Raw genomic sequence first — 23,981 nt, 5'->3', positions numbered from 1 at the left:
GCTGATGTATATTCTGAATTCTGGAAAGCACAGGGACTAGAATATACCTCAGCTTTAATGGTCACAGGTGGGCTTTATGGCCGTTTCAACAACAGGCGGTTCCCTTATCTGCCCAAGGTCTTCCGGCCCAGTTCCCAGGGGAACCCTTCAGCTCCCCTTATCCCTTCAAAACTGTCCTTCCCAGCCTGCGGGGCCCCTAAGAGGCTGGGCTTTCTTTTTTTTTTTTTTTTTTAATATAGAGGCATGTTATTTATTTATTTATTTGTTTGCTTGTTTGTTTATACATGCACTGGGTACAGTCAGAAGCGCGGGAGGGTGAGAGAATTCACCAGAGCCAGAGCGGGGAGCAGAGCAGGCAGAAGGACCGAAGTACACTGCTGAGGGGAGCAGCGGGCGGCAGGAGAGGTCTGCGCGCCATGTGGGACCCTCCGCTGGTGGCTGGGGAGCAGCCGGGGAACGAACCGGCGCCGCAGAGGCCGCGGGCAGCCTCGCAAGCCAGCGCTCAACCGCTGCGCCACCGGGGAGGCCCGAGGCTGGGCTTTCAACCCTAGAAACCGCAACACTCTTGCCTGGTGATAATTCCCGGTGGGTTAAACAAACTTCTAGAAGGAACCTGCCTCTTCTGGCCTACAGGTCCCATGCTTTCAGGTAAACGCGGCTAAAACAGGAGTCAGCTGGAGAAAGTCACACTTCAATCAAGAGAGAGCCAGTGAGCTGCACCCCCTAACTAGGACCCCTCCTTCTGTGGCTTCTATTTGGCAGGGCGGGGAACCTCTCCCTGGTTTTGGACCCCAGCTCAGGTGCCCCCACCTCCATCCCCCAGCCTCTGGGTCTGATTCTTCCCAGGGCTGGGCTTTCCGGGCTTCCTTTCCCCAAACCTGCTCCAAGGAAACCTCCAGCATTTCGTTTATTACCCAGGTTATTACCAGGTCCAAACAACCTGTTACCTTAGGGATGTCCTAAGGACTTAGACATTTGGAAATACATTTGTCATTAAGGATTTTAATGAAAAACATAATTGTCATTACAGTTTTAAATGAAAAACATACGAGTCGAAAGAAAAACAAGAAGATTTTGATTTCATTTAAATAAGCGGGTTTACTCGTGTGGGCCTGCGCGGGCACACGTTGGGGCGCTGCCCTTCTCAGATTTGGGGAGCCGACGGCACACCAGCACCCTTACTTCCACTTCCGCGTTGATTTTCGCGTGGGATTTGTTTTGTTTTTTAACGTCTGCAAACAGCGGAAACGCCACGGAGAGGTCGGCCTCGCGGATCACGGTGGAAGCGGCGAACTACCGGGGGCTGTAGTTCACGTGGTGGCCGGCAGGTGTCGCCGCTGCCCTCAAAATTCTGCCCCAGCGCTTGGCTGCGCCCGCGGGCCCGGCGAGCGGCGGGGCAGGTGCGTGCGGTCAGCGCAGGTGCCTCGCGGGGTTGCGTGCACGTGCAGCCTCCGCAGGGCTCCCTCACGCGCACCGCACGCGGAGGCCGCCCCAGGGGAAAGCACGGCGAGCTGGGAGATGCGGGGTGAGGAAGAAGCACGTCTTAAAACCTCAAAGCCGCAGACCCCCCAGGCGAGACGTGGCGGCGCTTAATCAATTTGGGGAGTTTCTGTTAACGCAGCAGCACAAAGACGCAGGAGAATGCGGGGGACGGCTGTGCGTGCACATCTTGGGGACACGGTGAGACACAGGCCTGCTGGCCACGGAGGAGGGAGAGGAGGCAACCACAGCGTTGGAACCACAGGTAAAAAACACCTCCAGGCCTCTTGCAGGGGCAGCGCGGCGAGGGCGCAGGGCGCTGGGTTGAGCCGCAGGGACGGAGTAAGCGCCCGCGGGCCTGCTGCTGCTTGGAAGGGGGTTGTCGCCGCCTAACAGTTAATTCCAAGCACCTGAGGCCCAACCACAAATGTCCGTTGAAGCAGAAGGGCGAGAACTTCCTGTGACGCGGGCTGACGCGGGCCTGGGTGGGGAGCCTGCCTGGCTCCCTCCCTGATTGACACCTGGTGGCGGCTCCCCCAGCCCTCCCGCCCAGGTCAGGAAGCCTGCGGCTGCCCCTGGCGTGGGGACCAAGCTCTAGGACCTGGCGCCCACCCCACTTGACACAAGCCCGAGACCTCACTGGACGCATCCTGTCCACCCACAGAGCCGACACGTGTGCCTCTAGCCAGCGAGGTTTAGGGCTATTTCTCGGGCGCCTGAGCAGTGAAGGGGTTCGTTGTGCCCAAACCCGGAAATGTCGTCCCAGATGGTGACACCCGCAGCCTGGCCTTGAGACTCACGTGGGGGTTTGGGGCCACACAGCACCGCGGGCTCTCTGAGGCCAGCGGCGGGCTGTGAGGGGCCACCCGGCGAGGGCCCCGGACGCTGGGCTCTGGTGAGCTTCCCTGGAGGGCACTGCGTCTGCAGGTGCTTCAGGAGAGTGGTGCCTGCCCTGTGAGGAGTCGTCCTCTCTGTGGGGAGGATGGGGCTGGCGCCTGGGCTCTGGCCTCTGTGCGGTTCTCTTGGCCACTTTATTATTTTTTTAAAGATTTTTAATAGAGATTTATTTATTTATGCATAGGCGTGGGGGTGGGGTGGAGTGAGAGGATTCCCCAGAGACAGAGTGGGGAGCAGAATAGGTGGATTGACTGAAACATACTGCTGAGGGGAGTAGCGGGGAGACAGGAGAGGTCTGCTGTGCCATGTGGGTAGCTCCCTGGCCGGGGATGAAACTCGTGCTGCAGAGGCTGCGTACAGCTTCATAGATTGCATCTTAACACCTTGCGCCATCAGGGAGGCCCCTCTTGGCCACTCTAGCTCTTGGCTGTGATAAGCCCTAACCGCGAAGAGCCCCCAGGCCTGCATGTGCCCAGAAAGGGGCAGGTCCACGAGAGCCAGGCAGGATGGGCAGCTGGACCCGCTCAACATCACCAGTGGCGCCCAATAGAAGGGACGTGGAGGGCCTCCCCGGTGGCGCAGCGGTTGAGCGCTGGGTTGCGAAGCTGCCTGCAGCCTCTGCAGCCGGTTCGATCCCCGGCTGCTCCCAGGCCACCGGAGGAGGGTCCCACATGGCGTGCAGACCTCTCCTGCCGCCCGCTGCTCCCCTCAGCAGTGTACTTCGGTCCTTCTGCCTGCTCTGCTCCCCGCTCTGGCTCTGGTGAATTCTCTCACCCTCCCACGCTTCTGACTGTACCCAGTGCATGTATAAACCAAACAAACAAATAATAAATAAATAAACAAATAAGACATGCCTCTAGAAAAATTAAAAATTAAAAATAGAAGGGACGTGGAAACACCCCTGGTGTGCGGTGTAGAGAGCAAAGTGGGGTCCGGGCAAGGCTGCAGAGGCAGGGGGTGATGACAGCCCGGGTGGGTCCTCGCTGATGGGGACACTGGGTCCCCAGTGTGCACGTGCTGTTGAGGGGCTCCATCGGGTACGTCAGCACACCCCCTGAGGCCTGAGATGACCTTGACAATGACGGGCGGACAGGGGAGTGCTTGGCTGAGCCCATCAGGGATGCCCAGGAGATGAGGGGGGTGGCTCCCAAACCCCCAACTCCGTTACCTCAACTCCAGCAGCTCCACCATGCGAGACAAGCTGACTTACAATAATGACTTTATTTTAACATATTTAATTACAGACATAAAATAGCTGGGGAAGGGGATGAGCCCCAGCCTCGCCCCGCCCTGGGGCTGCCAGGAGGGGTGCAGTCGAGGCCTCCCTGATGACCCTCTTTCGGGTCTTCCTGTGGTGGGCCCTATTGCTTTAGCGGGGGAGGAGCCATGCAAACGAGGGGGCGGGGAAGCCCCGGGCCCCGCCCCGCCCCGCCGCCGGCCTCCCTCCAGAATGCCCGGACTGTGCCCCAGCCCTGCCTCTCCGCCGCCTTCCTCTTTGTCCCGGGAGCAGACCCTCTGGTCAGCCCCCAAGCCCCCTCTGCAAACCTAAAGGGGAATAAATACAAACTTTACAAAGTAAAAGGGGGGTCCAACGTGGCCCTAGGCTGGGCCTGGGGCCGGTGGGGAGCGGGCCGGCGGGGCCTCACATCATCCCCAGCTGCAGCAGCGTGCTGGCGTAGGCCATGGGCTTCACGTCGGGATGAGGCTGCGGAACCAGAGGCACACAGGGGCTTCAGGGGCGGCCCGGCACCGAGCTGTGGGTGCTGGTGCGGGGCTGGTGAGCCCCCAGCCGGCCCCTCCGCCCCCTTCCCAAGATCCAGACCCCGGGGGACTCACCACTGCTGTGAACTGGTGGAACTGGGGCCGCAGGTCGGAGCCCCGGAGGTGGATGTAGGAGGCTTTATTCCCCATCTGGTCGCTGTGGAGACAGGGGCGGAGCACCCGTGGGGTGAGGAGGAGGGGAGCGAGGAGACCCGAGGTGGCTGGAGGGCAGAAAGACCAGCAGCAAGGAAGGAGACAGAGCCCACAGCGAGAGCGAGGGAGAGAAGGGGGCCAGGCAGAAGGGGGACTCCAACGAAGCCCAGAGTCCAGGCCCGAGAGCCCCTCTGAGCCCGAGGAGCAGGGGCAGAGGAACGTGATGTCCGCAGCTGAGGGGACTGGGCCTGGTTTCCTGAGCCAAAGCGGGACAGGACAAGAGGTGGCGCTGGAGGAAGCCGGGGGGCGGTTATGAGGCGCATGTGGGTCCAGCTCTGAGGACACCACGAGGTCGTGTGAGGGGACGCCGGGCTCGGGCCAGGTCTGCGAAGGGGCCAGGGTGCTCTGTCCTGCACAGAAGCCCTTTTCCTGCAGATTCTTTGGGGGTGTGGGTGCTGCCCGCTGGCTTAGAAGGGGGCACGTGTGGTCACGGCAACATGGATGACAACGATCTTATCTATTGCATATCTCTGGAATTTTCTACCACGGGTTAAGCCACCAGTGGACTGGGCAGACGCGGCGGGTGGGGAGGCGGACGCACCAGTAGTTGGGGGCGGAGAAGACGGTGACGCAGCGGCCACTGTGCGCCACCTCGTAGCCCTCGGCCTTGACCTCGTGGCTGCGGATGATGTAGTCCAGGTGGTTCTCCTCCAGGAAGGCCTTGGTGACGTCAGGCCCAAACTGGCAGCTCACGCCCCGCTTGCTGACCGAGCGCCCATTCTGGGGAGACAGGAAGCTCAGGGTGCCCGCCTGCCAGCACCACCCCCACCCCACTCCCAGGGCCAGGCAGACTCACCTGCGGCTGTGGGTCTGACCAGAGCAGGTCGCACATGGGACCTGGGGAGCAGAGGGGATGTCAGGGACCCGCCCCCTCCCTGGGGTGGGTGCTCACAGGCCACCACCCAGCCCAGAGGCCAGCACACCCTCCAGCACTGTGCTGGGGGCCAGCAGGGGACTCGCTCTGGAGAACGTGGGGCTCCCAGCTGGCCTCAGGCCTCTCTTCTGGGGACTGCCCAGCGCCCCCATCAAGCCCAATGCAACTGATATGGCTCCACAGCCAGGAGGGGCTCCTAACTGGGTTCAGATCAGGCCCCTCTCTCCTCCAGGCCTCGGGTCCCCCACTGCCCTAGCGCAGAGCCCCAGCTTCTCACCCAGGCCTGGGAGGCTGTACTAGGTCTTGAAACATCCAGTGTGAACCCATTTAAAGTACCCTTAAAATCCCCAAACCACTGGTCTCCAGCTGGTCCTCCCTCTAGGCAAGCTCTCGCTGGCGAGGGATCCCTGTGCTCACCTAGAACATTCAGTGAGTCTCATGCCTCTGCCACCTCCAAGGGTCTCCTCAGTGGTCACCATGGCCCCTGCATCCCAAGTCTGCCCCCCACCAGCCAGAGCCCCAGTGCATCACTCCAGGGTCAGCAGCTGAACTCTGTGGACACGGAGGCCCCCCCCACCCATCAAAGGGAGGCTGCAGTTCAGCCTCCAGGTCTTGCCAAGGGCAGAGTCCCTCGGGCAGTTCCGGGGTCACCCAGGACCTGAGTCCAGGCCGCGCTTCTCGCTGGAGGCACCGAGGCCCTGGGAAGGAAGAGACTTCCTCCCAGCACCCCTCACCTGAATCTGGGGGCTGCCGATTCCTCTCGATCTTCCGGATATCGTCCAGGGTGACGCCGTCCTCGCTGAACAAGCCCCCGTGCATGATCTGGGGTTTGGAGTGGAGATGGCCATGTGAGGGGGATGCCAGCCCTGCCCTGTCTCCTCCTCCAACTTGCTTCACCAACACCTCTGCCTATAAGCGGCCCTCACGGTGGGGGTGCACCCCTGGGTGCCCGCTGCCATGCTCACCAGCACTTTGCCGTTGATGCACTGGGCCAGCGGAAGCCACTCGAACACCTCGCTGAAGAGCTCATACATCTGGGCTGTGTACTTGGCCTTCACCTCGCCCTCGAAGCCGTAGATCTGGTTCATGTTGTCTGTCTCATGGTTGCCTGGCCAACAGCAGGAAGGGCTGTTTGTGGGTGCACACTGCCCCACACAGAAACCCCACCGGTGCACTATCTCAGTCCCTCTTCTGGAGGAGTAAACTGAGGCTGAGACGCATACATGGGCACAAGGCCTGGCCCCGGCCCTGAGTGACTCCAGGTTCCCTCCCTGCGAACCTGCCGTGCTCCCCGGCTGGAGGTACCACGGGGGCAAGTCCTGGCAAAACACAGGCTGGGTGCCGAGCACCTGGACCCCCAGAGCAGCCACCACCGCTCACCCTCTCTTTTCCTAGAACTCCTACCCCACCACTGCCACCCGGGCAGCACTACCCTGGGGGGAGAGCAAGTCCCTGCCAGGGGCCCCACCTTGACCCCAGGCCCTGCAGCCTCCCAGCTCACCTCGAAGTAGGTGAAAGTGATCAGGGTACAAGAGCTTAAAGCCGAAGAGGGTGAGGATTACTTCTACAGAGAAAGAGCCGCGGTCCACGAAATCGCCATTAAATATCTGTCCTGCTAAGGAAAATGGGGTGTGCGTGCCTTCCCCAGTATCTTCAGGCCCCCAGGCCCTGGAAGCAACCCAAGAGTGAGGAGGCTGGTGCCCCTCAAGGCCTGGCCCCGCAGCTGGGCTCTCTGAGCTTCGGGGGACACACTGAGGGCCCTAACCTCACCTGCTTCTCAGAAGGGGATACACCAGGTGGCCAGCTGCTTCAGCTCTGCCCAAATGCAGCCCCAAAGCCACAGGGAGGCAGGACCCGCCCCTTCCAACACCGTGCATGCCCGGGGCAAAGGGGCGTTCGCCAGGCGGACTCGACGCTGGCAAACCCCCACTGTGGGCCACTCAGCACTTAGAGCGGTAGGTCACTCGTTCCTCTCAGTGCCCCTGGGAGGTGGCTGTGATCACCCCCATCCTGTAGCTGAGGAATCTGAGGCACCAAGAGGGGTGGACTGGTTGGGGGGCTGCGGGGCACTTATGCATTCGGCCTGCAGCAGCCCTGGACGGAGCAGCAGCACGGGACGGAGCAAGGGCAGGGCACAGACTGAGCACTCGCCAGGGCGGTACAACGCGGAGGGCGGCCCGGGCTGCTGTCCCAGGGTGCAAGGCTGGCCTGCGCCATCCACCGGAGCAACCACTCAGGCTTCTCCCTTCCCAGATTTGGGCCTCTTTCTCTGGCAGGGGTTCCTCTCCTCTTGCACCCCAAATCCAGGTGGAAGGGTGGGAGGGGTCTGTTCTGAGGAAGGATACATAGGGGTTGGTCTCTGAGGGTAAACCGTTGAGCTCAAATATGTTGAGGAGGTCATAGAACTGGCCGTGGGTGTCCCCGCACACTGTAATCTTCTCTGTCTGGAAGAAAAGAGGCCACCGGAGAGGGAGGGCCCAGAGAGAGGCGTGGGGAGGGGGCAGAGGTGAGGGGAGGGGAGAGAGGTCAGGGCAGAGAGAACAGCCATGCAGAATACAGAGGCAGGGAACAGAGGTGAAGAGGCGGGGCAGGGACGAGAGCCCCTCAGGATGGGGAGATGCCAAGACAGAGGGCAGGCGGACCAAGCTGGTGGGTCTGAGTTTCTGAGCTCCGTGGCCCCTCCCCAGCCAGGGGGCCCACCCACCCGCCGCCCCAGGCCGGCCCTCAGTGCACACCTCTTTAAGCGTCGTCTCCACCAGCGTGCTCAGCTTGGAGAGGACCTCTTTGACCTGGACCAGAATCTGGAAGGCAGGGCAGGCTGTGAGCGGGGCTGGCAGGAGGGCCTGGACTGCCCAGGAGACACCACTGGGGTGGGGTGGGGAGCGGAGGGGGCGGCCTGGACCAGGGTTGGTCAGCCAAGCGGCCCCCATCGTGACCAGGGTGGCCGCTAAGCGTGGGATCCCTTCACGAGGGCCTAGATTTCTAAGTTTCTGTTAAAATAATCAGCATCCGTGTGTGAAGAAACATGGATGAATCCAGACATGGAACGTTTTAGAAACACCTGACTCAGACATGTCCAAGCGTCAACGTCAGGGAAGAGGCTGCCCACAAAGGCTGTTCTAGATGAAAGCGGGGAAGCAGGCCTGCAAGATGCCTGGATCCCAGGCCTGGAACCCAGATCCTCCTGGATTCTGGGTTCAAAGAAAGAATGTTTTGGGGAAAGCCGGAGGAAATGCAAACATTCGCCTGGAAACGCAGACGGTCTTAGCCCTCCTAGGGCGGACATGGCCTTGACCACGTCGCGTGCAGCTGACAGCGAGTGCTGCTGGACTTATGGGCACCATCGGCCGGGCTGCTCAGGGGTCGAGGGGCCTACAGTCCCGTAAGAGGATGTCCCTGCCTGAGGAGATCGTGGCCATGGTGGCTGCGACTTATCCACAGTGGGTAAGAAGAACGCGCGTGCGCGGACACCTAACTACGTAGAAAGATTGAGAAAAAGTAAACATACCAAAATGTGAACAATGGGTGAACCCAGGAGAAAGGTGTGTGGGTGTTCATTGTACTATTCTTTGGATTTTTTTCTGTAGGTTTGACTAATTTCAAATTTTAAATTTGACAATTTCAATTTTAAAAGTTGGGGACAAGATGTTAAGAAAAGGTAGGTGTCCGCTTCTGACTTCTGGTGAGAAAGCAGAAGTCAGAAAAGACGGACTCTCCTGATGAGAACAAGTCAATAGCCAATAAAATTAAAAAAAAAATAAACAAAAGCTGGCGAGAGAGGCTGCACAGAAGCCCTCGCGGCGGAGGCCTGCCCGCCCATGGCGTTTGCAGGGCCAGGTCTGCCAGGGCCGTGCAAGGGAGCCGGGGGCCGCTGTGGCCCAAACAGCCCCGCAGAACGACGCGCCCTCTCCTGGGAAGATCTCTCTGAGAAAACACAGTGAGGAGACTCCCGGCCCCGGCCACAAAAGTGGGGGACGAGCCCAGAGAGCAGCGGATCCCCAGCGACTCAACCCTTTGGTGCAGGGCTGAAAAGAAGAGCACCCCGAGTTCCCAAAGGAGACTGAAGTGTGAAGACCTCCCTGGGGGTTGCCAGGGCTTGCACCCCAAGCCCTGCTAACAGGGGTCCCGATCCCCCTTAGAGAGCAGCTGAGGCGGGTGTGCTCCCGACAGTACCTGGTAGGCGCACTTCCGGTGCAGCTTCTTCTGGTCCTTGTACCACTGCATGAGCTCCTTCATGAAGGCGACCGTCACCTTGCCGTCCTCCAGCTTGGGCCCACTGTACTCGTCTTCAATAGCTGCGGGTCGGGCACCGCCATCAGGGCTACTGCCCGTGAGGGTGGGAGGGGGCTGGACACCCCAGCAGGGGTGAGAATGGGGTCCCCCACACCCACCAAGCCCTCTCCCGGAGGCTCCTGCCGTGCAGGTGGGCTCAGAGGTGGCTCCCTGCCCTGTCCTGTGTGCCCCTCGCCAGCACCCGCCTTTGATCTGTCGGTTACCGCTGCTCGCTCACTTGCTAACTAGCTGGGCATGTCTCTCCCCAGCACAGCGTCCGCTCTCTGCGGACGGGAACTGCGGGTTCTGGCTGAATGGCAGGGCAGGACCTGGCACAAGCTGAGCTCAGCAGGGACCCGGGCAGTGGATGACTGAGTCACCAGGGGGCCTAGAGGCCAGTCAGACATGGAAGGTCCAGAGGGCCAGTGGCTATTGCTGGGGGAGCAGCCAGAGAACACAACCCCCAGCCCTCGATGTGAGCTCCCAGGACGGGGCCCCCTGGGGAGGAGGCACATGCGGGGCCAGGACCCGGCCCACTCACTCATGCTCTCAATGTCCAGCGAGTCCACCACGGAGCGCTTGTGCTCGTCGCCCGCAATGGCCCGCTCGAAGGCCTTCTGCTTCACGACCTTGTTGCACTCCTGGTACTTCACTTTGGCGTCCTTGTCATGGGGCTTCACCTTCACCACCTAGGCGTGGAGGGGGGGTTCAGGCTGGAGTTGGACACACGTGCCCTGTCTGTCCAGTCCTGGCCCCGTGACCCCTGAAGCTGACCACTGGTCATCGTGTGATCTGGGACACCCTTGGGAGGCTCCTGCCCTCCCAACCGGGGCATTGAGGAGCACGGATGTTGTCTAGGGGGCCCCTGGTTCCTCCTCGTCTGCGGAGCAGTGCTCAGCTCCAGGCACCCCTGGCCGGGGGCAGAGCAAGAGACGGGAGTAGCCCACGCTCATGCAGAGAGCCCACAACTGGCCTGCACGCTCAGCCTATCTTCTCGCCTACAAAACGGGGGAATAAAGGCCAGAGGGCCTGGCAGAGGGGAGGGCAGGGCAGCCAGCACCCCGCAGGGCCGTGTCCCTACTGTCGGTCTCTCCAGAGGGAGCTGCGGGACCAGCCACTCCTCAGGTCTCACCTCTGCAGGCCCCAGAGGCCACCTGGGCTCCCGCGCCAGCTCTGCCAGCCACCAGTGGGGCAGCCTCAGGCAAGTTAGTCAGCCCCTGTGACTCTGTTTCCTTTTCCACCTGACAGGAGCGACAGCGCCAAGCCCGGCTGCCATGGGGCGAAAACGCCACCTGCTCACCCACTCCCCAGGGCTCTTTCCTGGCTGCTGTGCTGGCCCCGCCGGATCAGACACAAAGGCGCAGGGCCTGGAAGTGAACTGTCAGAAAAAGGAGCCACCCTCCTTCCCTGCCTCTGACCCCTTCCTACAAACTGACCTCCTGTTCAGAAGCAGACACGCTGGACGCTGCCACTTTCTTGCTGTGTGACCTTAGGTGAGTGACTTTATCCCTCTGAGCCTCAGTATGACTATCTGTGGCCCTCAGTGTAACTTCTCAGAGGAGCCTGCCAGAGCAGTCACTCGCTAACCCCCGCGGTCAGTGTGGCTCCTCTCTGCGGAAGGTTGTGCAGACAGGCCTGTGGCAGGAAGCTGGGTCTCAGAGGGTGATGGCTTCCTCCCTGTCTGGGCAAGCTCAGGCCCAGGCATCCTGCCAGGTGGCTCCACCTGGAGTGTAGGTGTGGCACAAGGCTTGGGAGGCCGTCCCAGACATCGCCAGTGTTCCCAATGGGGAGAGGTTATGAGTTTACACCCTGGGATAAAGTCCAAACCACCACTTGGCCGAGCCGGGAGGGCCCGCTCACCCCTCCACTTTGTTCGCCCGCACACCCAGCCAGGCTAAACTCAAGCCCACGCGTGCCTGCTCCCTCTCACCTCGAGACCCGGCAGAGGCTGCCCCTGGCCCAGATTCCTCTTTCCCACCTCCAGCCGTGTCTCGCTCCTCCTCCTCCAGGCCCCAGGCTGGCCAGTCCCAGTCCTGAGCACAGCAGGGACAGTCAAGTCTCCTCACTGGAAGATGCCTGGGGAGGCTGAGTCCAGCCAGGAGCGCAGGCCCCAGGGGATGGGTGAGCCTTAAGCATTTCCTCCCAACTGGCCACTGCTTGAAGCCTGAAGTGGAGGGTGGAGACCCACACCGGTGGTGGGGGCGGTGGGAACAGTGGAGCGGGGGTGGGAACAGTGGAGCGGGAGCAGGAACAGCACGGCCGCTTCCTGAGTACTCGCTCTGCACCCGACACTGCTATGAGCAATCAACACGCTTGTTTCAGCCCCGAAGCAGCTCCATGTGGTGTCATTACGATCCCCACCTGACAAGTGAGGAAGTGGAAGCTAAGAGAGGTGACCTCACCTGCCCGGGCAGGACCCAGCTCTCTCCGGCCCAGATGCGTGACCTCCACTGGGCACCGTGTGCTCCCCCTGCTGCCTCCCTTGTATCGGCAGCCCGAGCGCCATCCAGGTTGGCAGGATGGGTGGTGGTGAGCGCACGTGGGCTCAGGCCAGCCACCAGGCCTTACAGGGAGGGCAGCCTCCCCAGCTTCAAGAAAGTGGGGAGGGGTCCGGTACCCCTGTGCAGGGTTGGCATGACGACCTGCATCACAGGTACACCTCGCCTTACCACCCGCAGGTGTGTGGAGCCCAGTGGGCCTGCGGCCCCTGCGTGTGCCTGCGTCCTGCAGTCACAGGGGCCTGCTCTTTAGACCCGACACCACCGCTCGTGCCTAACAGACCGCAAGGGTGCCACGAGCACCACAAAACCCACACGGCCATGACGCGCTTCCCCTCACAGGTGTCAGGTGTGCCCGGGCTGGCTGCAAGGTCAGCTATGCAGAGGCGCGATAGGGAGACTGCCAGGGGGCTCCCTGCGTCCCTCCGCACAACTACACATGGCGCTGGGGTAGAAAGTGGCTCCTGAAGTGGCACCATCAGCTGGCAGCACCGCAGCTCAAATCGCAGAAACACCAAGCAGCAGAGACCCCGGGGAAGGCTTGGGCGGCGTGCTCGGGAGGGGGGTCTGTGGACCCCATGCAGGCGACACCCAGCAGGCCCCAGCCCACTCTGGACGTCCACTCCCATGTCTGCGGCAGCGCCTGTGGCCTCACCGCGAGGGACCCGCCAAGGCCATCAATTTCTGGGCAGGTTTTGCCTCCCAATGAGTTGCCCGAACAACTGTGGTTTTCAGAACAGCTTGGGTTTGGGGCTGGGGTGAGGGACTGAGACCGCAGCCGGGCGGCCACCTGACGAGCGGAGGGCCACGCCGCTCACAAAGTAAGAGAACGAGAAGCTGCCAGAGTGGCCGGGCCACCCGCGGCCAGCCGGCGGGAGAGGAGCATCCAGGGTGAGCACGGCCAGCGAGACCGCACAGCGCCACCTCACCCCACGGTCGAGACCCGTGAGTGACGCTGGGAAGTCACGCCCAGCGTCCCTTGGTCAGAAACAGAAGAGGCGGTGGCGTGGACCTGCCTCCGGGACCAGGCTGTCACGCGCTGGGGCCTCAGGGGAGGGACCTGCCCGCTGGGCCTTGGCTTCCCCCATCAATGAGGGCTGGCACGTGCCCCCGTGCAAGTTGGCAGGCAAGGTCACAAGCTCCTAGGCCAAGGCCCCGGTGAGCAGGGAGCTGGTATCGGCCACAACTCCCCCTGCAACTGCTGCACACCCACGGGCTCGCAGCACCCTCGGAACCCACGCGCAGGGCTGCGTGAGAAGCCCGGATGCAAACCATGGTACCCACCAAAGTCCCACAGCCCCAGCAAAGGGCAGGATGTGCGGGCGCCCACCTGAGCTCCCAGCACGGGGGAGGGGCGCGGCTCCTGAGGACCCAGTCTGGGGCAAGGGTCCCCTGGGAAGGGGGGATTTCCACACAGATCTCCCCCTGGCGGAAGCAGCATGGAGACACCGCAGCTCGTCCCAGCGCCCCCAAGGCCCTCCCTGCAGGCGGCAGCTCTTGCCCCAGACACCCCAGAAGAACTGGCGCCGAGGGGCAAGCGGCACCCATCCTAACTGACGCCCAGCGCGTGAACCTCACATCCTCGCGACGCGCAAGGCGGCGTGCTGGTTCCTGGTTCCCCAGAGCAGGAGGCCGAGCGGGGTGCAGACCTGCCCGCCTGACCTCGGAGTCGCCGCGCACGCCACACGAGCGGCCTCCAGCCTCCTGACCGCACGCCCAGGACAGGTACTTTACAGCGCGCCAACACGCACCTGCTCGCGGGGGGCATCATTCTTCACCAAGGAAACGCCTCTCCCAGCAAGGAGCCCCCTGTTCGCTCCAGCTGGCGGGGCAGCAGCTCGGGTCCCGACGCCGGCTGACTTCCCGGCCGCTCACGGAAGCCACTCGCGGGACTCAGGCTCTAGACCCCACCCGCCCCCCGTCACTTCTCTGCTGGGCAGCCTTGGAGAGCAGCCCCCTCTGGACTCAAGGCTCCGTCCTGCAAACCAGGCTGACCGGGAAGAGCCCACACGGAGAAGCGCCTACACGGAGCCCGGCGCGGCGAGCGCTCGGAGGGCACTCGGAGGGCACGGGCGAGGGCGGGCAGGCCCTTCACCAGAGGGCTCTGGCCAGGTGCCCTCAGGCTCCTTCCCTCCCCAGGGTCAGCCCTGACTCCACCTCACAAGACGGCGCGGGAGGGCAGGAGACACTTCAGGTGGGGCTTCAGGTGGGGCGTGGCCCCAGGGCCTGACCCCGCTGCCCTGTGTGGAGCCTGGCGCCTGCGGGGGCTGGGAGGGCAAGGAGGCGCAGCGGGAACACCCACGCACAGGGCTGGCTGGTGACCTGACTCGGGGCAATCCCAAAAAGTGGTGGCAGCCCCCTCCATGGCACCCGGAGGTCTGGGGTGAAGCTGAGTGGATGGAGCCGGCTGGCCAGGCATCTCCGCCTCATGGAGCATGTGGGGTGCAGCACCGCCTGGGCCCAAGGAGACAACCCCACCCCCCACCCCGGGAAGGACTTGCCTGCACCCTAGGCAGTGTGAAGACCCGGGGGCAACCTGTTCTCACAGGCCTGGGCTCGGGGCACCTTCTATCTGCTGTCCCCACTTTTCCATCCCCAGCAGGGCCCTCCCCACACTTGGGGCCCTGCCCCATCCAACCCCAACTGTCTTTCTGGGTCACTTGTGGCTGAGCCTCCAGCCCAGTGACCTTTACTCACGGGCCTGCAAAGCCTGCCAGCAGGAGGTGGCCTCTGCGCCTGTCCCTGCTCCCCAGACGAGGACACCAAGGCACACAGGGAGAGGTCTGGCTGGGGCCTGGCCTGGGTGCCCACATTCCTAAGGACTCAGTTCTGCTGCCCCTTCTCGCCCCATCCTCCTGGATGTCACCCCAGCCTCTCCTCCATTCTGCCCCTCAGTCTCTAAATCACCCCGCTCCACACCTCTGCCCCCGCCCCCGACGCAGGTGTCCCCTGGCGCAGGGCCTGGCTCCAGCCTTCAGCGGGCCCCAGGCCAGCACCAGCAGCAGCCCGGCCGCCGCCTGACCCGGCTCCTCCCCCACAGCCCTCAGCGCCTGGTCATCCCTCCCTGCACAGCGGATGCCACCCAGAGTCTGTGATGGCCGGAGTGAAAAGGCGGAAAGCAGGGGTGGCGTATTCATTCAGTGATCGCGGCGGAACCCCGGTCTCGCCAGTCCTGCCAACCCCGCTCTCAGGGAGCGGCCTCTGATGGGGAGACACTGGCTCCAGGGCCAGGCAGTGTGAGGGAGGGCAGGTGACCCGGCCCTCAGGGCCTGTCTTCTCATCTGCCTGAGGGGGGCGACCACCGTTCCCACTGCAAGGGCTGCCGCGAGGACTGGGCATGGACAGGGTGGGAGGCATGCCAAGGCTGTCGTCCCCCAGCCCAGTGCGTCTGGCCCTCGGCCTCTACCTGGCTCAGGTACCAAGAGCTGGTGCTTGGTCCTGGGTCCACTCACCGTCTCGTAGTCGCGCAGGGCGGCCCGGAACTTGCCCAGCGCCATGTTGCTGGCCGCCCGGCGGTAGTAGCCCTTGATGTACTTCCTGTCGATCTCAATGGCCCGCGTGGCGTCCGCCAGCGCGTAGCCATAGCACTCCGTGCGAAGGTAGGCCAGGCTGCGGTTGCCATAGTAGATGGCATTGCTGGGGTTCAGCTCGATGGCCTGGCTGTAGAACTTGATGGCGTTCTCGTAGTCCTTGGCTGTGGAGATGGAGGAGGCATGAGCCAGGGCTACTGCCACCCAGCAAGAACAGGCCCAGGGCTGGACCTCGGCCCCACCTGCCCATTTACAGTTGGGAAACTGAGGCCCATGCCTGAGCTCAGACATGTCTCACCAGGTGTCCCCTCTTCCCTGATGCAGCCCAGGCTAGCGCAGGCCCAGGCCCAGATCACTCCCCCACGCGCACCCAGCTAACCACTGCCCCTCAAGGCTGCATGCGGGGCAGACCTCTCAGGACTTCAGGGCGTCTTCCAGACGCCTCCCTGGCCCAGAGAGGATGTGCGACCCGACGCCAGGGCAGAGACGTGAACCAACAGGGTCTGTCCAGAACCCCTTGGCTGCCAGCTGCACTCCCCAGCTCCCAGGGAAGAAAACCACCCGAAGAGGGCAGAGCAGGGAAGGAGGAATCCGGTCAAGAAGGGGACGCACCAGCAGAGACCCAGACGGGCAAAGAACCAGGGCAGAGTTGAGCATTCCCAGAACAGCAGATGGGTGCCCTGAGCCAGGGGTGCACAGGCACAAACATCCAAGTTCCCGGACCAGTGAGAGGTGGGCTGGCCAGGTGCAGGGTCTGGACACGGATGTTCTAAGCGTGGAGTAACAGGATGTGACATGTGGCCAAGGGGCAAGGTCGAGCTGATCTGAACGGAGCCAGGCTGGGCATGCGCATTACATCCCAAGGCCGGGATCCTCACATCGCCAGGCACAGGCACCTTCTGGTGCTCACTTTATAGAACAGCCACAGAGGTCTTGTTCAAGGTCACACCCCGGTCTGCAGCTGCAGACCCAGGCTCGGGTCTCGGCACCGTCTGGTGCTCACTTTATAGAACAGCCACAGAGGTTTGGTTCAAGGTCAAGCCCCGGTCTGCAGCCTCGGATCTCTCCCACATGCCCAGCAGACAGGCAGGACACTAGCGTGCTGAGGCCTGCCCCCCAATGAGGGGACAGAGGCTCAGAGAGAAAAGTGCCAGCTGAAAAGAGCACACGGCGAGTCGCAGGTAGAGACTCGGCCAGGCCAGCACCCAAATGCTCTCACTCACCCTGCAAGCCACAGGGCCCTGGGCAGGGGCCGGGGCAGGTGGCTGGGCCATTCCCTGCCTCTTACTAGCTGGGTGTCTTCCTGCACCCGCCTGAAACAGAGTCTCAGAGTCCTCCCGCCACTCAGCCTGAAGCGAGAATTCTCCAGGACGCTGACTGCCGTCCAGTAAAGCGGGGCTTTCCTTTGTTGGCTTCTTGGCTTACCATCCATCTCAGGAACCCCCGGGAGGGCAGGGGCCCCATCTGACTGACGTCAGCGCGCCCCTGCCCTGTCTGAGGACACAGCAGCCGCCGGCCCTACCCTCCCGGGGCTCACAGTCCTGTGCGTGTGTGCGTGTGCACACTGGGGGGAGGGGACCCGGATCCGTCCTCAGAGTGATGACTCAGAGCACCGAGGGCTGGGGCAGCCCAGGGGAGATGCTGGGGCTGAGCCGAGGAGGTGAGAGTGAGTCAGGGGAAGAGAATGAATGAAGAGGATCGCGGGCGCCGTGTGAATGGCTCCCGAGTGAATGAACAAAGAGAGCCCGGGAGAGGCATGAAGACACACACATACACCCCCCCCTCCCCCCGCAGGTCCCGGGGAGACAGGCAGAAACCACGGCCATTCCTCCTGCAGGCTAACATCCGGCTGACTTAGCTTTCAAACGGTTTGGACACCCCCTCTTCATCCCCAGGACGGTGGAGCCTAGAAGAAAGGCCCAGGACTCCCCCAAACAAGCAAAGGCAGGGCCAGACAGCCCAAGTCTGACCAGGCCTCCCTGGAATGCCAGCACCTTCGAGGGCTCTTTCCAGTGGCCCTTGATAGGTAAAGAGCTACCTGAGGGCTCGGGCGGGGTGGAGCCTGGGGTCAGGCTCTGTGGCTCCCTCCCTGAGCCTCAGTTTGCTCACAATTTGGACTCGCATGGGCCCTGCCTCATGGTGAGCTGTGACCAAATATGTCTGAAACGTGGTGGCCGCAGAAGGTGCTCAGCAGGCAAATGAATGACTGAGTGAAGGGGGGGGGGGAGCAGAGGAAATGGGAGGGGCCTGTGTCACCCCATGAGTTCGCTTAATCCTTGAGACAGTCCCTGTTTCAGAAATGAGGAAAATGAGGCCCAGGGAGGTTAAGCCATTTGTCGAGGGGCCACACAGCAGGTAAGAGGAAGAAATAAGATCTGAACCCAGGCAGCCGGAGCTGTTAACCATGACCACACCTCCCAGACCTGGCGGCCTCAGAAGGGCAGGGACTGAGGCCCAGAGAGGGAAAAAGGGCCAAGCAACACTGGGACCAGGCTCTGTCACCCCCAGTCTCTGGAAGGGCCTGAGTGCAGAGTGGAGGCCCAGCCTTGGGTGAAGGGGGACCGCTGAGGCCCTAGAAGCCCTCTATCCCCACTGGGTGCGCACAGGTCCAGGTGAAGGCCCTGGGGTCAGGAACACATGGTGAGGAAGGGGGATATCCGCTCACTGCTCACACATGCTGACCTTGGGCGTGCGGTTTCACTTCTGAGCCCCAGCTTCCTCTATAAAACAACACGGCTGCTCCTCCCCCTCTCTCCCAGTGTCCCCGGGAGGATTAAACCAAGAGGTGTACCTGGCCACCACAGGGGCTCAATTAAGGCGAGCTGTAATTATTCTTTTTATTGTTATTCCCAAAGCCTGGGGGCTGGGGCTCCAGCCTAGAGCGGCCTGCCAAACAGCCAGGGCCTGGGTCTGGAGGGAAGGTCTCCTCCTGCCAGCTCAGTGTCAGGACCCCTGGCTGCCCGCCCAGCCCCCCACCCTGGAGGGGGGGCATCCTGAGAGCTCAGATCCCAGTTCCTGGAGGGGGGGGGGCAGGGCCCCCTCCCAACAGCTTGCAGTTTCCCAGAATTCTTATGAGGCCTCAGCATCAACCCCCATGCCTTGGGCTCCTCTTAAGCCCCATTTTAGAGACAGGTCCATCTTGCATGTCTCTCCCCACCCGAGGTGGAGAATGGGCCTGTCCTGAACACCCCCGACCCCTCGACCCCCAAAGCCTGGCAATCACCTGTTCTGTCAAGTCAGCCTCCAGGAAATCTCCCTCCCCACCCTGCTCTGGCCTCCCTCCTGCCCAAGTTCCTGCCCCTCCAGAGGAGTCTTTCTAAAGCACAAAGCTGACCCTTTCCTACCCAGAACCATCTGCGGCTCCCCAGAGTTATCAGCAGAAAACTTGGGGTGGCACCACAGGGGCCTCCCCACACTCCTCCCTCACTCCAGCCCGCGCACTTCCTGGGGTCAGGGTCACCTTACCCGGCCTTCTTTCTGTCTCCACGGAGTTCCCGCCTCCCTTTCTCCAGCCGTGCAAGCACTTCCTTTCTGAAGCGTCTCTGGCACCAGCTGCCATCGCTCCAGCATAGGCAGCAGCACGAGCAAGCTCACCTGTCACCTAGTCTGCCCCTGCTCTCCAGTCTGGCGTAGGTGTCCAGTCTCTACCAGGCGGTGGGGGATCTTTTTCAACCACGGCAGCTCTTTTCAAAGCTTCCATGGCTCCTCAGCACCCTCCAGCTCCCTACCAACTGCTGGATGGCATCCAGAATGACTCTCGCACCCCACCCAGCCCAGAAGGCTTTTCCTGCAGCCCCAGCTCTCCCTGTCTTAGCTCCTGGTTGCTCGAGTTGGACCGCACCTTCCCGCTCTGACTAGGTCTATGCTCCCCTGGGGGCGGTTCTCTTCTAGGGCTCTACACCCCTCTCACCGTCTCATCTTTTCCATGGCTTTGCTGACCCCCCACCCTGCAGGACCCATTCCTCTTTCTGCTGGAGCATACTCTCTCTAGTCTCTTTTAGCCTTACAAAAAAAGAAAGGAAAAAAGCAACCTCTTTCCGTCCATTTCTCCACTCCCTTTTAGAAACAGTCCCCAACATCTGCTATCACCACCTCCTCGCTCCCCATTCATCGCTTCCCTCCCAGGCGGCTAACACCCCCACCTGCCCCAGATGCTCTGGTCCAGGTCACCACTAACATTCATGGAGCCAAATCCAAAAGCCAGTGCTCAGGGCTCCTTGGCAGCATTCGACCGAGGGCACAGTCCCTCTTTCTAGAAACACTCTCTTCTCTCACCTTTCCTGATGTTCCTTCCACTTCACCAACCACTCAGTCTCCTCATCTTCTGTTCTCAACATTAGAATTCTTCCAGATTCCGTCCTAGGCCCCTACTTCCCTAGGTGACCTCATCCAATCCCAGGGTATTCCATTCCATCCAGGGGGGGTGGGAAGAGCTGGTGCCCAAATTCTTCTCCTCAGGGGTCCAGACTGGCCTACCTGTCTACTCAAGGTCTCCTCCTGGATGGCTGAGTAAAATCCAAACTAGTCTTTGCAATGACTTATGAGACCCTGCACCATCTGGACAGTGTCCTAAACTTATTTTGCACCAGTCTCCCTGCTAACTCCATGAAGTTCCAGCAACACCAGACTCCTTTCAGTTTTCACCTCAGTGCCTTTGCATGTGTGGCGGCACCTACCCAGAATACATCTCCCCAACTCTCCCTCAGTCTTCCCCTCAGTAAGGGCTTCCCTGACCACTCAATCTCAGCAGCCTCCAACAAGCGTCTCTCTTTCACATGCTGCTGGGGTTTTTTCAAAGCACTCATGACAACTTCTAAGTATCTTATTATTTGTGTGTTTACTCAATGTCTGATTCTCCTAGTAAACTGCAAGCTGTGTGAGGGCAGGGTCTCACTGGCTGCTCTATTCAGCCTAGAACAGTCCTGAGCACACAGCAGGTGCTCAGTAAACATGTTGAATTAATAAAGGAATTGGTACCCCCACAGCTTACTCTTTTCTAAGTTCCTAAGTCATTATTCTTGGGATTTCCCCCACCTTTACTCTCAAGCCCCCCCAATGCGTTTTCGTCACTTAACAACCAATCTCCTTGCTTGCCTTCTAATCCATTCCCCATCTCCACAATCCCCTGCTCTATGGGGGCAGTTTCCCCCAAGCCCTACTTGGTGCCACCCACCCCAGGTCTCCCCACCGGGTAGCACCATCACTCCCCGGTGCCGTGTCACCACCCAGTAGCTCCCTCCTCGGGTCTCACCATATACTAGCACCTCTCGGGGGTTCACACTGGGTAGTACCCCCATTCGCGTTCCCCTCCCGCTTCACACTGGATAGAGGCCGCCTCCGTCTCCCCACTTTGCAGCACACGCTCCGGACGCCACTTCCAGGTGTCACCCCATCTCTCTGAAGCCCCCGTCTGTCGCCACCCGGTAGCGCCATCCTGGGCCTCCCCACGCCGGGTCACTTGGTCGTGCCTGCCCCGCGCCCAGGCTGCCGCTCCGCGTTGCCATGGTTCCGCGCGGGCCGGCACCCCTCGACCCCAGACGCTCTCCACCCTTCCTCGCCCCTCCAGGGCGGGCGCACCTTTGAAGTAGTCGTTGGCCTGCGTCTTGAGCTCCTCCGCCCGCTTCAGAGCGCCATCGGCCGGGGGCTCGTCCCGGGAGGGCTCCGCACACTCAGTCCGCTCGCCCTCCGCCATCGCCATGCCGCAAAGCGACCCCCACCCTGGCAACGGCCGCCAGCGGCACCCGGCCGAATCGTCGCGAAGGAGTGCCGAGTTGCCGCCGCCGCTGCTGCACAAGTGTCGTAAAGCGCGGGCCCCGAAGGCGCCCTTGGCGCGCCTGCGCAGGACCCTCTCGCCACAGAGCGCGCGGAGGACAAGGTGACCAGAGGGACTCCAGTCGGCGCCCTTCCTAGGATGAGCCAATGGGGACGACGAAAAGGGGCGCGCGGGGAAAAAGGGCCCGGCGTGACCCCTGCGCCCAAAGTTACCACGTTCCGGGGCCTCCGAAGTTTCTCTGGTCTTAAAGCGCGATTGCCCCGCGGGCTCCGAGGGTGGGTGGGTGGCTAATGCCGCTGGGTGGGTGTGGCTGTTCCGCCAGGCACCACTAAGTCCAAGGCGCTGCGAGAACTGGCGTCTGTGAATTACCAGTGTGACCTTGACCAAATCTTCCCTTCCTGGGGGGGCCTCAGTTACCCCTCTGAAAAATGGGTGGTTTCTCAAAACAACAGAACCAACCTTGAGGGTTGATATTTTTAAATTAACTGGAAGTGCCCTGAATCCCCAACCCTTGAGCTAGATCAGAATTTTTTTAGTTTTGGCATCAATTCTTCTTCCCAGTCACCTTCCATCCCACTTCCCCAGCTTCCAAGTTTCTTCACTTCCCTTAAGGAAAAAAAACTAAATTTTCCGGTGACCGAGGAGACCCTGAATAGGAAGGCGACGTCTCCACATGCCAACCCTGCACGCTGCTCTGGCTTCTCTCCTGGAAGCACAGACTATCCTACCCCCAAACCTTTCTGTCCTGTTGTCCCAGGGCACCCCACGCACAGGTGACCTTTGGGAGTCAGGAGCACCTGTTGGTCTGCCCATTAACAGTCAGTCTAACCCCACCTCTCCCACTGCCCCCACTACTGCCAACTATCATCCTAGAAGTAGATAACAAACATCATCTCCATTTTACAAATGAGAACACTTGACATTTGCGCTTGGCCAAGGTCATATAAGAAAGTGGCAGAGCCACAACCTCAATGTCCCACCGATTCCCAGTGTTCTTGATTCCTGCCCTACTGTTGTTTCTCGCTCTGGAACCCATCTGGTGAGTTAGATTTTTTAGCTTTTGTGTGTATGTTGGGGAGTGCAGGTGTGTGTGTGGGGGAGGTTCTGTAATGGATCTGAATGCCTAGATTTGAGTCTAACACAGTGTGACCTTGGGAAATGATGATCTTTTCTCAATCTCAGTTTCATCTTCTCTCAAATAGGGATAATAATTATACCTATGGGATCGTCATGGCTCAAGACCAGCTTTGCAGCGGTCTGCCAGCCACCCAAGCAGCAGCTTCTGTAAGCTGAGTAGTAGCAGCGGTTGCCTGTCCTGCTGCCCCAACTTGTGCACATAGAGGCCGGTTCTGTAGCTGTTCCCTCTACTGCTTTCCAGTCCAGCATCTGAGTTGTCCCAGCCTGGCCCTCAAACTGTTGCGTGGGCTACTGTGGTGTCACCTCAGCAGCCCCACCTGTGAGCATCTCCAGCTGCCACTGTGAATTGTATCCTGCCCATTGCTTGCTGGTGTGCCACCATCTCCAGGCCCTCATTGAAGGGACAGCAACCTCTTGCACAATCAGCCTTTGATGGGAACTTCTGGACTCTGGACATTCTGGGTGAGACCGCTGGCCACAACTGGCCAGCAAAACTCTTTTCTTTTTCCCAATTACCTGTTAAATAATCCCTGTTGTTATTCCCAGAGCCTTAGTGATCTTGCAACTGAGTCCATGGGTCTGCGCTGTCTTTGAGCTCTAAGCACTGCTATAGCACTGTTTCGGGATTACCGGGAGGTTGTTAAGATCACAAGAGAGTAAATATTTTCTTATATCCACTTCATTTAGGAGTGGGGTAGAGTGCTTAGAGATGTGATGGGATGGGAAACTCCCAGGTTGTTGGGGCAGCTGGGGCAAGCAGGGAAGACTTCCTGGAGGAGAGAAGTTGAAGTATGAGTAGGAGAAAAACAAGTGAGGAGAGGAGGAAGGGAGGAAGACACTTACAGCAGAGGGAACAGCAAGTACCAAGGCCTGAAACTGCTTTCCTTCAAGATGTGCAACACAGGAGTGTGCAACACAGGAGAGGGGTTATGAGGATGATATAAGGGACCACAGCACACAATGCACACCCGTCTGCACATGATTCTGTAGCCACTCAAGTCCAGAGTCATCACAGACAGACACCAGCACACAGAATTACAGTGTCAAACAGGGGCCTCCCACAAGGGGTTAAGCACTGTGAAGCTATCCGCAGCTACTGCAGCATGAGTTCAATCCCCCAGCTGGCCAGAGAGCTGACCCACGTGGTGTAGCAGCTCTTCCTGTCTCACCCGCTGCTGCTCCCCGCAGCAGTGTATTTCAGTAGACCCACCCATTCTGCTCCCCACTCTATCTCTGGTGGATCCTCATCTCAGGTGCTCCCTCCACACCTCTGGCCTGTACTCCAGTTCTTACATGCATAAATAAATAAATCTTAAAAAAAAAATAGTGTCAAGCAGGCCCACACACATCTACAGAACCTCAACACCACACAGGCACAAAAAGCCCCACATCTCCCACACTCAGGAAAGCATAAATCTAGAGTAACCAGAAACACACAAAAGGCAGACTCATTCTACCCACATACACATATAGAAAGAAGTACACCCCCCAACACACACACAGATTCACAGAATGATCTCACAAAGACTCATACGCACAGAATGACA

General features: G+C 60.6%; 1 protein-coding gene across 2 annotated transcripts; it reads right to left on the bottom strand.

Annotated features, from left to right (window-relative positions):
- Positions 1-3,578: 3,578 nt before the first annotated feature.
- PPP5C (protein phosphatase 5 catalytic subunit) lies at positions 3,579-21,277 on the bottom strand. 2 transcript variants are annotated; one of them, XM_037516825.1, is made up of 13 exons: positions 21,102-21,277; positions 15,447-15,688; positions 10,038-10,185; positions 9,398-9,519; positions 7,960-8,025; positions 7,570-7,668; positions 6,726-6,831; positions 6,190-6,332; positions 5,959-6,046; positions 5,147-5,187; positions 4,892-5,070; positions 4,213-4,294; positions 3,579-4,081 (listed from the first exon to the last, which is right to left on the bottom strand). In XM_037516825.1, exons 1-13 carry the CDS (start codon positions 21,220-21,222, stop codon positions 4,019-4,021), a joined length of 1,500 nt encoding a protein of 499 aa, XP_037372722.1. In that variant the 5' UTR covers positions 21,223-21,277; the 3' UTR covers positions 3,579-4,018. The 2 variants fall into 2 exon arrangements, with proteins under 2 accessions (XP_037372722.1, XP_037372723.1); XM_037516826.2 differs by lacking the exon at positions 21,102-21,277 and adding an exon at positions 16,137-18,362.
- Positions 21,278-23,981: the final 2,704 nt, after the last annotated feature.

The sequence above is a fragment of the Talpa occidentalis genome, unplaced genomic scaffold (assembly GCF_014898055.3).
Source record: "Talpa occidentalis isolate TD23 unplaced genomic scaffold, MPIMG_talOcc4v2.1 talOcc4.17, whole genome shotgun sequence".
In the NCBI taxonomy this organism is placed as follows: Eukaryota; Metazoa; Chordata; class Mammalia; order Eulipotyphla; family Talpidae; genus Talpa; species Talpa occidentalis.
This window is presented reverse-complemented; position numbering and strand designations above follow the sequence as displayed.

What these genes read in the sequence shown, in the direction of transcription:
- PPP5C (XM_037516825.1), bottom strand. Translation starts at nt 21,222, where the DNA reads ATGGCGATGGCGGAGGGCGAGCGGACTGAGTGTGCGGAGCCCTCCCGG. An exon ending in GCTGGACATTGAGAGCATGA is followed by an intron (nt 9,520 to 10,037) that starts GTGAGTGGGCCG and finishes CCCGACCCGCAG; the next exon opens with CTATTGAAGACGAGTACAGT. An exon ending in CCTCAGAGACCAACCCCTAT is followed by an intron (nt 6,832 to 7,569) that starts GTATCCTTCCTC and finishes TTAGCAGGACAG; the next exon opens with ATATTTAATGGCGATTTCGT.